The 18,207-nt window shown below is 47.3% G+C and overlaps 1 protein-coding gene across 2 annotated transcripts in view; it reads left to right on the top strand.

The window, feature by feature from the left end:
- Window positions 1-17,616, top strand: part of CMTM4 (CKLF like MARVEL transmembrane domain containing 4) — a 64,611-nt gene extending 46,995 nt beyond the window's left edge. For both annotated transcript variants that reach the window (XM_060129879.1, XM_060129877.1), the window contains exons 2-4: window positions 4,863-5,039; window positions 11,992-12,090; window positions 13,163-17,616. In XM_060129879.1, the coding sequence (XP_059985862.1) occupies window positions 4,863-5,039; window positions 11,992-12,090; window positions 13,163-13,327 (441 nt within the window). In that variant the 3' untranslated portion in view covers window positions 13,328-17,616. The remainder of the gene's footprint in view (window positions 1-4,862; window positions 5,040-11,991; window positions 12,091-13,162) is intronic.
- The last annotated feature ends 591 nt before the right edge of the window (window positions 17,617-18,207 follow it).

Raw genomic sequence — 18,207 nt, 5'->3', positions numbered from 1 at the left:
CACTCAGCTTCCAGTTAGCCAGGACTTTCCTGGTGGTCCAGTGGTAAAGAATCCGCCTTACAGTGCAGGGGACGTGGGTTCGATCCCTGGTCGGGGACTAAGACCGCACATGTCTCGGGGCAACTAAACCCGCGTGCTGCAACTACTGAGCTCTGGTGCCTCAACTAGAGCCCGCGTTCTGCAAATACAGAGGCCATGCACTGTGGAACCTGTGCGCTGCAACTACAGAGCCCACACGCCCTGGAGCCTGTGTGCCACGACTAGAGAAGAGAAAATTCGCACGCCACAACTGGAGAGAAGCCCGTGTGCCGCAATGAAAGATCCTGCCTGCCTCAACAAGGAGCCCGCATGCCGCAACTAAGAACCGACACAGCCAAAAGATAAATAATGATTTTTAAAAAATCCTAAACCCCCAAAACTTCCAGTTTGCTGAATCCCCAAAACGCCCACTGTTACTCCATCACACCTGGGAAAAGGAGTTGTGATGGATGGGATGTTGGAGCATAAGCTTCATCATCTTGAGAGTAAATCTGCCCCAGGAAACTGGGCACAAATCTCCAACCCTACAGTGTGCCCTGAGGGAGGAGAACGGGATGTACTGTGAACCATGCTGTTATTAACACAGCCCTTCAGAAGGGTCCTGGTGGTTTTCACTCCCACCACTGGTAACAGGGGGGTTATGAATTTTTTTAAAGTTTTATGTTACCTTAATCAGCCAGCTATGTCCCCCCCACCCCCCGCTTTTTGATGTTGCCAATCATAATTAGCCATAGTTGTGGAAATCTGACAATGTTTTAATATCAGTTTACTTATCAACTGTGCAAATATTTGCTCCTGGTCAGTTGGTAGATGCTACACGGAAAGGGCTCTCTTCAAGGGCACCCCCGTGATCTCCCGATTAGCAACTGCAATAGCTATTCCTTATTTACATCTTTTTGAACATCTCTGTGCAATTTTCCTTGTGTATTTGTCTACTGCAGAATTGTTATAAGTTGAATTACTTTTGATTCTTTAGGTGCTTTGAAGTTGTTGGCTTCCAGTATAACTTTGAGTCCCTATTTCTCCCTCCCTCCCTCCCTCCTTCCCTCCTTCCCTCCTTCCCTCCTTCCCCATACCACGTGGCTTGTGGGATCATAGTTCCCCAACCAGGGATTGAATCCAGGCCCTCAGCAGTGAGAACATGGAGTCCTAACCACTGGGCCACCAGGGAATTCCCCCAGTCCCTATTTTCTTATTGGCCAATTGATAGGTTTTGCTTCAGCAGTGATTGTTAGATTTCAGTGTGCTGGAAGAAATTTGATTTGCTGTGCCAAAGTGCAGGCAAATAAAAAGTATACTGCTTACTAGAACTTATGGTCAATTCATCTATGACAAAGGGGGCAAAAATATACAATGGAGAAAAGACAGTCTCTTCAATAAGTGGTGCTGGGAAAACTGGACAGCTACATGTAAAAGAATGAAATTAGAACACTCCCTAACACCATACACAAAAATAAACTCAAAATGGATTAGAGACCTAAATGTAAGACTGGACACTATAAAACTCTTAGAGGAAGACATAGGCAGAACACTCTTGACACTTATATGTGGAATCTAAAGTATGACACAAGTAAACTTATCTATGAAACAGAAACAGACTCACAGACATAGAGAACAGACTTGTGGTTGCCAAGGGGGAGGGAGGGATAGGGGAGGGATGGACTGGGAGTTTGGGATTAGTAGATGCAAACTATTATATATAGAATGGATAAACAACAAGGTTCTACTGTTTAGCACAGGGAAATATATGTATTACTGAATCACTTTGCCAGTAGAAATCAGTACATTATCAACTATACTTCAATATAATAAATTTTATAAAAAGTGTACAGCTTATTAATTACAAACCACCTAATTACCTATCAGTGGGGGATTGATTAAATTATTGTATGTATATAGTTGTGCATATGTATGTATTTATGTATCTATCTTTATACATGGGAATACTTGTGATATTGTGGTTTATAATAATGAAATATATGTTTCGTCTTCATTCCATTTCTGGTACAGAGCTCTTAAAACCCTTGGAATTTCCTAAGTGATAAGAGGTGTTTGATAATGATATTCTTTTTTTTTTTTTTTTTTTAATTTTTGGCTGCATTGGGTCTTTGTTGCTGCATGTGGGCTTTCTCTAGTTGTGGCGAGCAGGGGCTTCTCTTGTTGCGGAGCATAGGCTCTAGGCGCACGGGCTCAGTAGTTGTGGTGCACGGGCTTAGTTGCTCCGCAGCATGTGGATCTTCCTGGACCTGGGATTGAACCTGTGTCCCCTGCATTGGCAGGCAGATTCTTAACCACTGTGCGACCAGGGAAGTCCCCTATTTTTGATATTCTTAACAGATCCCTTCCAGCCACACCTGAGTTTGTGTTAATGAGATGACTTTTGGAAAGCTCCTAAGGATGGGGGCTGGTTGCCAGGGGAACCAACCAGGTGATGAGAGGGTTGGAACTTTCAACCTTAGCCACTGACCTCTGAAAAGGGGAGGGGCTCCAGATTAAGCTCTGTGAAAAGTCTTGAACTCGAGGATTGATCTTCCAGGTTGGTGAACCAAAAACGCATCCAGGTGATGGGGGGCGGGGTGTGCACTCCAAACTCCAAGGGGACGGAAGTTCCTGTGTTTGAGACCCTTCTGGACCTTGCCCTGTGTATCTCTTCATCTGGCTCTTCAGTCGTATACTTTAATATCCTTTGTAATAAATCTAGAACCTTCTTAGACCTTCCGTGGTCACTCTGCCTAAAATTTCGAACACCCTTGCCTGGTTACATTTCATTCTCCTTCCCTGCTTTGATTTTTCTTCTTTGTATTTATCACTGTGTAACATGCTACATTATTAATCTACTTTTTAAAAACTCCTTCATTAGCATATGAGCTAGAGAGCAGGGAATTTTGTCTGTATTTATTGAATTGCCTATTGGATTTGCATATTCTTGAAACCATTTTAATTTTAATATTTAAGAATGTAGATGTTACCTTCCCACACAAATACGGTTGAAGTTAGCATACCAGAGACATTTGTAACTCTATACTGATGTGTGTTATTTCTTGCCCAAGATTACTAGGTCCAATTACAGGGGTAAAAAAAAAAGAAAGAAAAATTTTTTTAGGAGTTTCCCTTATATGAACTCTTTCTTTGTGAATTGATTGCAAGTCAGGCATGTAATTCAGATTGAGAATGAAAGTGTCTGGTTCTGTAGAGAACTATAAGGAGAGCCATTAGGAGAAGCACAAAGTATGCTGTAAGGCCCATAATTGTTACGTGTTGACTTAGAATAGAAATATGGAAAGACCACATATTGTTAGAAAGGCATGGAAAAAGCAGAGCCTCCCTTCCTTTCATGTGGAGACTGACAAGTCCGTCAGGAATTGTTGGGGTGGGTTTGAAGAGGCTCCCCGGGCCCCCATTCGCTGGCTTTGTGCAGGTTAGTGAGCTTGGTGCCTTGGGAGTGGAGGGAGATGGACTGGCCCCTACCCTCAAAGAGCTCAGGAGGCAGAGAGATCCATGGTGGCAAGTGTGATAGATGGAATGCAACCACAGACGTGCAAGCTTTCCCGGGAGAGGGTAGGATCAGTCACGTCTGGCGGGGAGAGGTGCAATCAGGAAGGGCGTGGGGAAGATGTGAGTTGAGCGTGGCACTGAAAGGCATGAGTGGGACTCCTGGAGGTGGAGGAGGGCCCCAGAGCAGCCTGTGCCTCCTATGCTTCCCACACTTCTGTCATCTAGGGTTGTTGTCCGAAAAGCAGACTGTGACTCTGGAGGTCAAGGAGGGGAGGCAGAGATTCTGCATTTCTAACAAGCTCCCTGGTGATGCTGACGTTGCTGGTTCTAAGGACAAATCTGGAGCCGCAGAGCTGCCTGCCTGTGCTTCCTTGACTTCTGGGGCCGTCCGGCCTGGAAGCTCTGGCACAGGCTTGACAGGTAGTGGGCGGCGAGGCGCTCGGTTGCGGAAGTGGGGTACAGACCAGGAGTCCAAGACTGGGGTGGTTTTAGGTGTAAGACCACCTGACTTTTCCTTGATCACAGGGCCACTAACTCAGCCCCTCTGCCGCCTCCTGTTCCTGAAATCTCCCTTTGAAACTGGTGATTTCCATTGATACCTGTTTGCTTTCATGATCTCTCAGCGCTTGGGACATACTGCTAGAGTGTTACTTTGGTCCTTCCGAAAGAAATTGATTCTATTGTTTGTAGATTTAAAATGTTCTTATAAACTGCCAGGCTGTCTCTTTATCATCAAGTCCAATGATAAACTTTTAAAAAGCATGGCTCATGAGTTAATTAGGTGGGCCTTATTTTGGGGTGGGACTTCTAAATGGGGGAAGGAGGTTATACAAATTCTTCTCCTAAAGCCATCAAGGGTCTCAGTCAGCCTGTGTGACCTCAGCTGAACCAGCAAGGTAGTTGCAGATCCCACCAGGACCCTGCTCTCTTGATGTTTGGCATCCTTGTGGTGGAGACTATACATGAGAAGCGTGTGTAGGCAGTGTCCACTTACTCGTGGCAGAGGCAGACTGAAACCACTGAGGGCATGTTCCTGTTTGCTTCCTCACGAGGAGCTGCACGGCACCAACCTGGTGTCAGTGTCCTGTGGTGGGGCTTGGTTGTTCCCATGAGGAATCTGATCCTTTCATTAAGCCCCCTATACCTGTTCTTGGGTAAGAATTGGATCCGGTCACATCCCTGACCATGATACTGCTGTCCCCAGGGGAAAAACTCCGGGGCTGTATGTGGCGGCGGTGGTTGAGTTTTATTTAAATGCTGCGGACATGTGTGTCCACAGATGTGTGCTGAACGTACACGTACATGTGTGTTTGTAATTTTCTTCCCAGATTTTGGCCCTGATCGCGTTCATCTGCATAGAGACCATCATGGAGTGCTCCCCGTGTGAAGGCCTCTACTTTTTTGAGTTTGTGAGCTGCAGTGCGTTTGTGGTGACTGGAGTCTTGCTGATTCTGTTCAGTCTCAACCTTCACATGAGGATCCCCCAGATCAACTGGAACCTGACAGTGAGTAGAAATCATGCTCTCAGATTAGGAAAGCATCGGGTACTGCACGGCTCCCAGGGAAAGCAGGAATCAGTCCATGGCATGTTTGGTTCCAGCTCTTTTTGATACTTAAATATTCCATTGTAATGCAACTGTGAAATTTTAAATTTCCTTACTGGGTTGAATAAAATGACTACAAAATTAATGGAATCTTCACTAATGATAGAAACATAACAATTATTCTGACCCCTTTAAAGATGTCATTTCGATTTTGGGGTCCTCTGAGAAGATTGGTTATGTTGATATTTATAGAATATGGGAAAGAGAACATGGAATTAATACGTTTGCATATTTTTCACACTGGACCCGAAAGCTGTTTGCAAAAATATTGATTCAGGAAGAATTGAAAATATGAATGAAATTGCCATTAACTTGTGAAACCTAGGAATATTATTAAATTCAAAGCAGCTGGGAGGTCCCAGACGGTTTGCTGGTTTGATCAGAGAGTCTTGAGGAAATGTGTCCTCTTCCCTCTGTGGTTTGGGGGTCTTAACTCTGTTTGACAGCCTTACCTTCTGACCGGCATAGGCATCTCAGGGCCGGTCACTCCCAGGCCCCTTTTCCTGGGCTTGTGTAACTTGTCCTTACTGTGCCAAACGGAAAAGGGAACTTCACAGCCCTCGGTTTTCTTGATATTTCTTTGCAGATCAGCACGTGCAGGAGCTCACAGGGAACCAGTTAGGGAGACACAGGCAAGCACTATCAGCTGCCTCTCCTTCTGTGCCTGGGGGTGGGTGGGGGGCTCTGAGACCACCTGCCCTCATGCAGGCTCCTCTCTTGGCGGCCGGTGCTGGGTGTATGCAGCACCGTGGAAAGTGTGGTCCGAGTGCAGGAGCCCAGGAGGAGGAGGCCTGGGCTGGTCACCTTGCCTGGTGGGGCCACTCCCATGGTGTTCATGTGGGGGACCAAGAGGACATGGTTTTCCTGACAGAGTTCTCTCTGTGTTGTTCAGACTCTTTTAGGAGGAAAAATAAAAAGACAATTGGACTAGAAAAGTTGTCAGTTGCAAACTCAGATGGTTTTGTCCCGGCATCGAAAACTAAGAAAAAAGCTCTAAAACCTCAAGATACTGGAGGCATTTTGTCAGTTTTTGGTGACAGATTTTAATGTCTCAGCTCTTTTTAAGATGAAGTCTGTGTTATCCATAAGAAAATGCTTACAGAGTTGTGCTCTAAACTGATAGTGTAATGAACAGGTAGCGCAAGAGAACCTCACAAACCGCCCCCCCACCAACTCACACACAGGCTCCATGGGGGCAAGGTCATTGTTGTGGGGCAAGGTACGTTGGAAACCCAGGTCCCCGGGAGTTTCTAAGGCCACAGTAAATACTTTCTGAGGGAGGGGCTGGACTGGGCTGTGAATGAAACCATGCTGGAGATCCTGTTTGACAAAGAAGCAGCTGCTAGGATGGTTAAGACCCAGGGGCGGGACTTCCGTGGCGGTCCAGTGGTTAAGAATCTGCCTTCTAATGCAGAGGACGCAGGTTTGATCCCTGGTTGGGGAACTAAGATCCCACATGCTGCGGGGCAAGAGCCCGCATGCCGCAACTAAGACCCGATGCAGCCAAAAAAAAAAAAAATCAAAAAACCCCACTGGCTTTAAGTTAGGCCAACCTGTCTGCATTCAAGTCCAAGGTGGATCTTAAGAGCTGGGTATGACCTTGGGCAAGTCACTTAGAGCCCCAAGTTGAGATGATAATATTTTTCTTACAGGGCTGTTTTAAGAATGAAATGAGACAGTGTGTATATAGGCTCCAAAGCAGTGGGTGCTGTTGCCAGTATGAGAAATATTAACCTTACTGTGAGTCAGAGGCCCTTGGTGTCTGTCAGCCACATCATTCTCCTGTAAACTTCCACCAGCTTTGACTTCACTCCCTTAATTCTGTCTTACCTACTTATTTGACAGCCATAAATCTGTTAGAAGACTTTATACTTCACTATATTATATAACATAGGCATTTATAACCATTAGCTTGTAATAATTTATAATGGAGTGTAATCTGCAAAAATACTGAATCACTGTACTGTACACCTGAAACTAATATAATATTGTAAATCAACTACATTTCAATTTAAAAAAAAAGGATCACTGGGAATTCCCTGGCAGTCCAGTGGTTAGGACTCTGCGCTTTCACTGCCACGAGCCCAGGTTCAATTCCTAGTTGGGGAACTAAGATTCCACAAGCTGTGTGGCGCAGCCAAAAAAATAATCAGTTAGTTAGGTAATTAATTAATTAAAAAAGGATCACAGATCACCATAACAACAGCAAAAAAGACTTCATACTTCAGATTTCTGACTAATTCATACTGGCCTTTATCTTATCTCCAGAAATACCTATTTGTTGAGCTTTCTTAAATCCTGATTTTTCTATTTTAACCGTGAAAGACTTTCACTGGTTGACAACCACATTTTTGGGGTTATATCGAAGTGCATCTTTTTCACTGGAAAGTTAACATCCCTCCTGTCCTTTCGGATGGTGTTGGCTAGGGCCGATGACCGGGTGGTGATGTGGTCACTTGAGAACACTTTCTGTCCTTTGGGATCCTTTGCAGGATTTCCACCCTTTTAGAGCAGGTGAAGGTGTCTGCTTATCCAACAAAAGAGTATGTAAGTTTCATGGACTCGAGGAGATGGTACTTACTGATGGGAGCCCAGGTCATCTGTTCTCAGGGACGGGAGCAAAAGTGATTTCTTAGAGCTGATCCGGCTGGAATCATCACAGTGGGTTGGCCTTGGGTGTGTGTGTTTCCCTAACAAGGTGGTAGGAGTATTCTTGACCTCAAGAGAGCCAGTTGATGAGTGACGTAGGGTGTGATTGGTATAGATTTAGAAAACTGGGCCATTTCGGGAGATAAGTTGACTCACATATGCATGAAAAATGGTACATAAGGAGGACAATGCAAAGTATATATTTTATACAAGCATTATTTGATGCAATCAGAAAGAGTGTGTTAATATCAGCTTGTTTTTTTGTTTGTTTTTTTTTAGTGACTCTATGGGACTTATTCTGTGATGTGTGTTTTTCTCTGTATATTGGGAGCTCACAGGCCCATGTGTTCTACCTGTGTTCACCTTGATTGGTGCCCCTGGCCTCCTCTGCCACCCCGTCCCTCTCTCCTTCCATCCTCTTCCTACCATTGACCCCGGGCGCTCCCACTCTCCTTAGCCGGCACTCAGAGCCCTCAAGCCCTGTAAGCGCAGCCAAACTTTTTAAAGCAGACGGAGGTCCGCACACGCCTTCTCTACTTCACTGCTTCCTGATCTCTTGTCTCAGCGTTTATCGTCAAATACAGCATATTCAGAAAAACTTGTAAAAGTAAATGTACAGTTTAGTGAAGAATGATAAAAGACTGTGTAGCCATAACATGGATCAACAGATAGGATAATGTCAACACCCCAAAAAGCCTTCCCTGTGTCCTTCCCGAACAGGAGGACTGCCTCTTCCCCTCCCCCATCCACTCCCCTGACTTTGTCCTTGAAAGTCCTCTGGTCAGCATCACTGGGGGCCTCTGTTCTCCTGGATCCTATGGTTGCTCCCCAGCCCTCCCCGCCACCCCCAACCGTTTCAGCGCCGGAATACGCTCAGCTCAGTCCCTCCTGCCCTACTCTCTCCTCTTGCCTCTGATGACACCACAATCTCAGTCTCTCTTCTTTCTCTTTGGTGTTCCTTCTTAGTGGCCTCTGTGGCCCCTGCTCCTCCCACAGATGTCTCCTGACCTGAGAACCCAGGCTGGGTGCTGTGGTGAGTTGAGAACAGTCCCCCAGAAGGGCCACTTGCAGAGTTCTGAGGCTTTCGCCACGACTCATTGTGTAGTGTTTTCTGACACCACTTTTGACACCAAGTATGTGGTTTTTTCTGACACCAAATCTGTGTAGTTTTTCCACACTGAGTACTTCTCTAATTCTCCAAGACCAACTGGGTGTCCAGCAATTCAATTCCGTTCTGACACTAACTCCCAGAGTTAGTGCAGACCCCACAGGTTAAAGGGCTCAGTCCCGTGAGACTGCCCCCGACACAGATGGGGTCCCAGGTGACCTGCACTTCTGCTTGGCCAGCTGCAGATTCAGGAGTTCCCACAAGCCCCTCCTCAGGTTCGATAATTTTCTAGAACAACTTAAAGAACTTGGAAAAGTGCTTTATTTATGATTTCTGGCTTGTTCTAAAGGATACAACTCAGGAGTAGCCAAAAGGAAGAGATGCATAGGGCAGGGTCCAGAGGAGTCTCTGTCCCCATGGAGTTGGGGGGCAGCACCCTCTTGGCACGTGGAACCCCGTCATGTCATTCAGGCTTTTATGGAGATTTCATTACGTAGGCGTGGTTGATTAAAATCTTTGGCCATTTGGAGGTTGAACTCAATCTCCAGCCCCTCTCCCGCCCACAGGGGCTGTGGAGCTGAAAGTTCCAACACTCTAATCACCTGGCTGGTTTTTCTGATAACCAACCCCCATCCAGAAATTATCTAGGGGCTTGAGAGTCACTTCATTAGCATAAACTCCAGGACGGTTGAAAGGGCCTCGTTAAGAATGACAAAAGATGGGGCTTCCCTGGTGGGCGGTGGTTGAGAGTCTGCCTGGGGGTCATGGGTTTGAGCCCTAGTCTGGGAGGATCCCACATGCCACGGAGCACCTGGGCCTGTGAGCCACAACTACTGAGCCTGTGCGTCTGGAACCTGTGCTCCACAACAAGAGAGGCCGCGGTAGTGAGAGGCCCGCGCACCGCGATGAAGAGTGGCCCCCACTTGCCACAACCAGGGAAAGCCCTCGCACAGAAACGAAGACCCAACACAGCCAAAAGTAAATTAAAAAAAAAAAAAAAAAAAGAATGACGAAAGACACTCCTATCACTCAGGAAATTCCAAGGAATCTGGGACAAAGACCAAATATATATTTTTCATTATGTCAAACTCATCCTTTCTAGGGCTCAATTTCCTCATCTCTAAAGGCCCTTTATTATAGGTATTTTGGATGGTAATTAGGTTAGGGCTCAGTGAGACACTGGGAGTTATATGCTTGGCACAGTGGGCTCTCTGTAGATGGTAGCTGCCCCTGTCATCAGTACTATGATCATCCCTTTGATACTGGGGCCATCTGAGCACAAGTCAGTGCACTGTATGGTCCGAGTGGTTGTAAACTTCTTCTCTTGTCCATGTGTAGGGCTGACTCGAGCTAACCACAGAGCCCAGTGGTATTGAACACCTGCTTTGGGCCAGGTTTTGGGAACTGAAAGCGCAGGGTAGGTAGATGCCACTCTACTGTGGTATGTGTGCTCTGGGTGATCCCGTTTGGTGTGAGGCCTGGGAGAACACAATGGATTCCTCGGGGCAGGGGGCCTGGAGCAGGTCAGTCAGGGAAATTCGGAGAAAACGCCAGATTCCAGCTGAGCCTTGAGGGATGAACAGGTGCTCGCTGGGCACAGAGTATGGAAGGGTGGGATACGTTGTAGGATGGCCCACTCTCTAGGATTGAATCAGGGTCATAGACTCAGGGTCCCCTGGGGCTGCGCATGTGGTGGAAATGGGCAAGTGAGAAGATGGGCCAGGGGTCTGGGAGACGGAGAGGTTGTTCTCCTCCTCAGTCACAGCCAATTGTGTTACTTCATGGGCCTTCAGGACAGTTTTTCAAGAGCAGCTGAAAGATGGATTTTGTTTGTTTTTTTTAGAAGTTTATTATGTGCAGTCTTCTGATGTTTAAATGCTGGCTTGTTCAAATCTATTTTGAACAGTGTATAAGTCAAACCTCTCTGTGGGCCGGATCCCGATGATCAGTTATTGGAGTTACTTCGGCTCCCACCTGTGCTTATTGGTGTGTTAATGAAGGAGAGACCAGAAAGCATGTGTGTGTGAGGGTGCCCTTCCTCCTCATCTCCTGGCCTAAGAAGGGGCTGCAACCTTGGGTGTTCTGGGCCCCCCCACCCCAGGAAGCAATTTGGCTGGGTGTGAGACTGCAGGGAGGGGAGCTACCACAGCAGCAGACATGAAGCACGTGACCGATGAGTACATGCCCCATTAAAAGCATTAAAACAAACAAAACCAAAAAGCACCAGTGTTGACTAAACCCAACCCATCCCCAAATCCACATCTGAAGGCATGCCTGTGTCTGCTCCCTAATATGAAGGGTGAATCTACAAGCCTTAATTTTGTTTCATGGCCAAGGAACTCAAGATATTGATGCTGACTAACTTTTGCAGTATTCCAGTTTTAAGCCTTTTAAACTGTGCAAGTAGTAAGTGTTTGTTATAGAAAAAGTGGAAGATACAGATAATAAAGGAAAAATAAAATCATGTGATGACCCAAGAGAAATGAAAACATATGTCTACATAAAAGCTTGTAAGTGGGCTTCCCTGGTGGCGCAGTGGTTGAGAATCTGCCTGCTAATGCAGGGGACACGGGTTCATGCCCTGGTCTGGGAGGATCCCACATGCCACGGAGCAACTAGGCCCGTGAGCCACAACTACTGAGCCTGCGCATCTGGAGCCTGTGCTCCGCAACAAGAGAGGCCGCCATAGTGAGAGGCCCGCGCACCGCGATGAAGAGTGGCCCCCGCTTGCCACAACTAGAGAAAGCCCTCGCACAGAAACGAAGATGCAACACAGCAAAAATAAATTAATTAATTAATAAACTCCTACCCCCAACATCATCTAAAAAAACATAAAAAATAAAAAAAGAAATGGTAACATGACGTGGTTGGTTAAAATGTGGATTTTGCTGTGGTGATATATCAAATAGCATCATTAACTGTTATCCTCTTTGCCTTCCTCTGTGTGACCAATACCCGTGGGCCATCAAGACTAAAATATGGAGGCAGCAGAGAGGCGGGGTGTTGTGCTTTTTATTTTGAAAGTTCTTCAGTTGCGTTTAGGGCAAGGCATGAAATGCTTCTTTTCAAGTGATTTTATTTTGTCTTATTCTTTAGGATTTGGTCAACACTGGACTCAGCACTTTCTTTTTCTTTATTGCTTCCATTGTACTGGCTGCTTTAAACCACAAAACCGGAGCAGAAATTGCTGCCGTGGTAAGTGAACTCAACGGGTTGAAACAGGGCTGATTTGTACACTTTCTGTGCCTTGCTCCTCTGGTCCCCTGGCCTGTGTCCTACTCCTTCTCCTTTAGCTTTTTCTTTGCTAATGATACTGTTACTGGGCCAACGGAGGTCCCAGTTCCTTCAGTGCTGCGGTTCTTAAAGTGTGGTCCCTGGAACAGCAGCCTCAGCATCACCCGAGAACGTGTTAGAAATGCCCTTCTCGGCCTCCCCCAGAGCTGCCGAGTCAGAAACGTGTTTTAACAAGCTCTCAGATGCACACTCAGGTTTGCGAACTCCTGCTTTAGTCTCTTCCCAGTGGAGCCCTGGATGTCTGTTAGTGGTGTTGCTTTTAAGGGCCTTCCCTGCCGAGATGGGGTGTTAATGAAGCAGATGCCTGCCGTTGGGGTGGGGTTGGGGAGGATGGGGCCAGACAATGAAAGAGTTTCTCCCTCTGTGTTCTGCATTTCCTTATTGTACTGTATTTGCAAAGAATATGTAGCACTTTTGTAATGGGGGGGGATGGTTAAAAGGTTTATTAAAAATGCTAAACTGTTAGCTCTCCAAGGTTTTAGTCAGTAGATTCATCAGTCATTATCTTATCATTAAAACTCCACTGCTTCTCAGCCTGGAGCTGCCCACCCAGAGCTGCCCAGGTGAGTGGCAGCTGGATAGCAGGTGGGGGCTGGGGGCTGTGATTTGGAACGTCAGGTCTTGCGGTTTGATTTGGGGCTCACACAGCGAGACCCTGATTTTTCATCTCATGGTGTTTCATCTACATTGTATTTTCCTCCGAGTACCAGTGTCATGAAGGTCTGTGAAAGAGGCACTTCTGTTTCCTTGTAGAACACTTCTGCTGGAGACTAATTGCTTTAAAAGAGACCTTAGCCTGCCTTTCTGTGGGTCACACGACTATGAACTTGGCCATGACAAGCTGAACATTCAGCGGGGCTGCATGTTGGGGTTAGAGCTGGGAGAGCTGCTGCAGCTCGGCTCATTGTAAGCTGCCCAGAGACCCCTCAGACGGCTGACGTGCCCGTGGACTAACTGGGTTTGTGTCTCGTAGATATTTGGCTTCTTGGCAACCGCGGCGCACGCGGTGAGCGCGTTCCTGGCCGCGCAGAAGTGGAGAGTCAGCCTCCGCCAGCAGAGCGCCAGTGACTACATCCGCGCCCGCACGGAGTCCAGAGACGTGGACAGCCGGCCCGAGATCCAGCGCCTGGACACGTGAGGACGCGCCAGAGTCCTCTTCCCTCTGCTCCTCGTGCCCGTCCTTTCAATCAAGTTTTTCTGTCCCTCATCACGTCAGATTTTCATGTGACTAAGTTGAATTTTGTCCTCCTCGGTAAAAGTTCATTTTGGGAAAGGGTTTTCACAGTGGCCCTCGTGGCGGGTGCCTGAGGCAGGGAGTCCCGTGCCCAGCTGTTCAGAAAGAGGTGGGCGGGACAGGTCCCCAGATCCTCTGGTTTGGTGGCCCTGGGAGCCGCTGGCCTCACAGGCTGCCATGTCCACTTCACTGTCCCTGAGCACAGGCTTCACGTCTGACTCTGAGCCACCTGTCATATGTATTTGTGACAAGTCAGGACTTTGGATTAAATGGGGGCTGCTAGGAGTGGGGGGGGGGAAATCAAGGAATGAAGGTACATGGTTGGAACAGTCGGTGAGCAGTGATTCCGGGGCAGCTCCCATAGCTGCCCCAGGTCAGCTTTAGTCTCGCTGCCAGGATCCCCCTCTCCCCGTTGTTTTCCATGCCCGGGGCATCGAGACACCAGCACAAGCCTGGAAAGCCACGTGAGACACTGAGGGTCTTGGCGGTGGGTGTGCTGGCGGAGCTTTCGCTGGGTCTGGGGTTTGAGGCGGGTGGGAAAAGCTGGCATCCTCTTGGCACAGTGCCGCGGCACTGCTGACCTGTGGGAGGGTCACCATTTGTTTCCTACCCTGCTGAGAAATCCCTTGATGCTTCCTCAAATGAATCACCTCCCTGAATCTCAGATTCTCCTCCAGGAATGTGGGGACCATCTTTTTTCCAGTTTCCTCCCTTTCCTGAATACTTTGAGGCTGGACTGCAGATTCTCTGTCATTTTACCTTCCCAGGTAAAAGCCATGAAAGAAATACAGTCCATTCCCCCAGCCCGAAACCTTGCCCATTTGCTGGCATCATGGACCACAGGTGGGGACACACCTCTGTTTTAGGGGTGTGCACTGATTTTCAAATGCCTGAGAAGAGTTCTAGAGTGATTCTGAGTAGATCTGTCTAGGATTTGAAAATACTTGAATCTGCACCATGACACACCCTTTCACTGATGTTTCAGAGGAACGGTCGTCCCTGTGCCTCAGGGTCGTAACCATGAATGTCGATCTTGGAATCTGTAGGGGAAAGTTCCAGTTATGTAAGGTTTTGAACTGATTCTCGATAAAGTGACGATTATTGTGGTGACTGAGTTAAATGAGCCCCTACGATGCTGTAGTTTTTTATTTTTTTTCTGTTGGAGACTAATTGTATCTTTTATGGAAAAATTGTTTTAACGTGTCAGGTTTTCACTCTGAACTGTTTTTAATGTTTACAAACCTCACTCTAGCTCTAATATTTTGTGTTTCTCCCTGACCGAGGAAAAAAAGGCTTACTGCTGGTGGGAAGATTTTGCATTAACGTGGAGAGTCCCCAGGATCTTGTCCTAGTGAGTGTTTACAGCTTCAGCAGCGTGCGGTGTAACGAGAGAGAGGGTCTGGGTCTGGGGGTGGGGCGAGCAGAGCCTGTGTGAGAAGTGTCCAGCTGTGCACACACGGCATCACGTTCTGCAGAGCAGAGCAGCGTCTGATTTCCCTGCGCGGGTGGATTGATCAGGTAGCGCTGCTTGCCTGGGGATTCCGCAGGAAACGGTACTGTGCTGTCTCTGAAGGGTCGGGGTTAGGGCTCCCTGAACTGAACATCCCATACAATCCCAGTTCTGCCGCAGTTCCTTTCCAGGGCCGTGACCCAGGTCACCTGTTCAAACCCCTGGTCTGCTCAGGGGCCTTGGGCTGCAGGTGCAGACCCAGCTCATCAGGCGGTAATTCCCCTCCCTCTGTTCCCGCAGAGGGCAGCCAGGCCTGGTCACAGCGGGTCTGACGGAGCCCTATTCCCGTGGATGTTGTGAGGCTGTACAAAGCATGCTTCACAAACTCCATACCTATTATGTGTAGTGATTTTTGAGGAGATTATGACATCTGGATTTTATCTGTTCATTTTATATATTTATTTTGCATTTGTTGAGTGTATATGCTTAGTCAAAATGGGGCTTCTCTCCCTTTGAGAGTTCCATTTAAAAACAGGGTCACAAAGACTCAGCCTTGCATTAAATGGGGCCCACTTAGAAGGACCACCCTGAACTGTATCAGAAACCTCCTGCTGGGACTCATGTTACTTGGCCTCAATAAAAAAGCCGCCTTTGAAGTGAGATTGAAAAATAGAAGACTGTTCAGGCAGGGTTGTTGCCCCAATTTTCCCAAGTCACTTCAGTAAAACCAGTTTATCATCTGGTTGAAAGGATCCTATTGGCCTCCTGAGGATGTGTTGTCAGCTGCAAGGAACGGTTCTGAAGCCCATCGCAGTTGTAAACGCTGATAGATGATAAAAAGTGGTGACACCTTGTGCCATAGGCCACTTAGGAATTATTGAATAATTTGCATCTTAGTGTTAGAATCTTGGAATTATTTATTCCCCTGTAACTATTTAATGTCCTTTGTGCCATGAGACTCTCCCATGGTTTTTGTAAATATATTTCTTTATATTTAATAAGCTCCCACTACAACCAGAAGTGGCCAGGTATGCAAATTGGTGTGATGCAGAGTCATAAGTCCTGTCACGCGTGGCAGTGTGGTGAGAAGGAAGGAATATGGTTGTCCAGTGTGAATGGAAAGATGCCTGCATTTTCCGTATGTTGTCTGTATGTACAAACAAGACAATCTAGATTTGGGGGGCTTAAAAGGACTGTTTTTTGCAGACTGAAGGAAGCTTATTTTTGCATTTAATAGTTCCAATATGGACCCATGTCAGTTTGGTTTGGGGCATTTTTGAGGCTGAGGCAATCTTAGTGTTTCTCAGTTTTCTGGTGGGATGATATTGGCTTTCATAGTTGGTGCCAGACTTGTGTATGTTTGAATTTGTTCCTGGAGACTGGATGGTTGAAACCCTCAAGCATTTGGTGGAAACTCTGGTGGTTTTAGATGGATGCAAACACTGACGTCTTCAGAGAAAGTTTATCCTGGCATCAATTTGGTCGATGCGGTATTTTTTCTTTTCTCTGATTCTCCTTTAGCCTCCCTTCACACTGCTGAAGGCACGGGGTGGGGCGGGGGGAAGTACCTTTTCCCTTTCATACAGGGAGATTCTAATCACGAGAGCCTAAAGATACTTGTTGGCTCCATATAAAGCCAGGGAAAGACAAAGCCAGTTACAGATTAAAATCTCACAACAGAAGTTCCATTTAAAGCAAAGAAAATAGATTTTCACTCTACAGCAACAGTCGTCCAAGAGATTCCCTTTGTCCACAGAAAGGCAAGAATGTAGTAGCCTGCCCAGTCCCAATGGCCATGTCTTCCATGGCAACTTGAACCAAGATGCCAGCGTGGATGAAGCCCGGCCTGGCTCCAGGGAAGCCAAGGACACAGCCTGGTTCTGAGGGCTCGGCTCTGGAAGGTGGATGCCACCCCCTGCCCTTCCGGCACCATCACTGCCCTTTGGCTAAAGGCTCATGCCCATGGGCAGGCATGGAGTGTGTCCGACCCCACCCTGTGTCGGATGCTTCTGGAGAGAGCTTTGTGACTCAGTTGAAAACTTTCCTACTCTTTTAAAGTTTGCAGTTTCGTCTGCCTTTCTTCGAAGGTTTCTTAGTGATTCAATCTTGGGTTAAGCCACATGCGGCCTCTGAGGAGATGAAGCACTAACCCTTTTGTCTGCACGTGTATGTGAATTCTTGCTTGCAGCGAATGACCCTTGAATATCCCCTCCCAGTTTCATGTGTGTGTGGCCCAAGCTCACCTTTTCTTGTTGACTCGCATGTGCTGTTTGGGAAGAAACCCACGTGTTTAAGAGGCGGACCAAGTTCCTAATCTCGGGCTGTACAAGATGTTCTGTGGGTCGTTCTTAGAATCTGTCCTAACGGATGAATAAAGTGTGGAGACAACGTGCGGCCCCTGTAGTGATTCTGGGAGGCCGTGACGACTGAAGTGGGTCCCGTTGTGCCATCCATGTTCAAAACAAAGCAACCATGAAGTCTTTGTGCCCGTGCCAGATTTCCATTTTCCCCACCTCTGGTTTACAGGAAAATATGACGCTACACAGGTAGCAAAAGGTGAAAACACCTTCTAGGCTGCTGCCGATTGACTGTCTCAAGTGAAATAAAAAGTTGCTTCCTGCTCCAGCGACTGCCATTAGCGTGTGAGGTCTCCAGACAGTTTTCTGGCTCCTAGTGAAGTTCGCAGAACTCAGGGGCTCCCTCTTATTTCATCAGCAACCATTCCCAGGACCAGCTAGGTGACAGCCGGTGAAGTGGGAGCAGGGGCGGGTCTGGGAGGGGAGAGGGAGGAGGGGGAGGCTCAGAATGTCTGCCGTGGGCCTGTCAAGAGCACTGGACGTGGTTACCCACCCAGGGTGCTTCCTGCCCGCTTTGGAAAAGCGAGGTCTTGTGTCTGGAGCCCACCGGAGAGCAGGAGCCAGCGTGGGGAACAGCGTGCCTTGGCGCCGGGCTCTTGGTGTGAGTTTGGGGACTCACAGGTCTGGACAGGTGACTCGGATTCTGATTTGGGTGCCCCTCAGAGAGGACGCAGGCCTGACACCGCCTGCCGTGGCTTTGTAAACGCTCCTGGCTCTTTATGAAATCTCCTGTTTCTTCTCTTCTCAGCAGATATCTCTGAAATCATAACTGTCGGTTGAGAAGGTCATTTGAAATATCTGGCTCTTTACATTTCTTTTATTTAGAAACTGTCTCTGAAAGAAAATACCCTCGATATCTGTTAGATCTAGAAGAATTTTCTTCTCAAAGTTGAATGTTTGTTTAACTTTTCTTCACACCAGTAAATGGCATTTATATACTTGTAGGCTTGACACAGAGGGGTGGGTTCTGATATAGT

Source organism: Lagenorhynchus albirostris, chromosome 19 (assembly GCF_949774975.1).
Source record: "Lagenorhynchus albirostris chromosome 19, mLagAlb1.1, whole genome shotgun sequence".
Classification (NCBI taxonomy): Eukaryota; Metazoa; Chordata; class Mammalia; order Artiodactyla; family Delphinidae; genus Lagenorhynchus; species Lagenorhynchus albirostris.
This window is presented reverse-complemented; position numbering and strand designations above follow the sequence as displayed.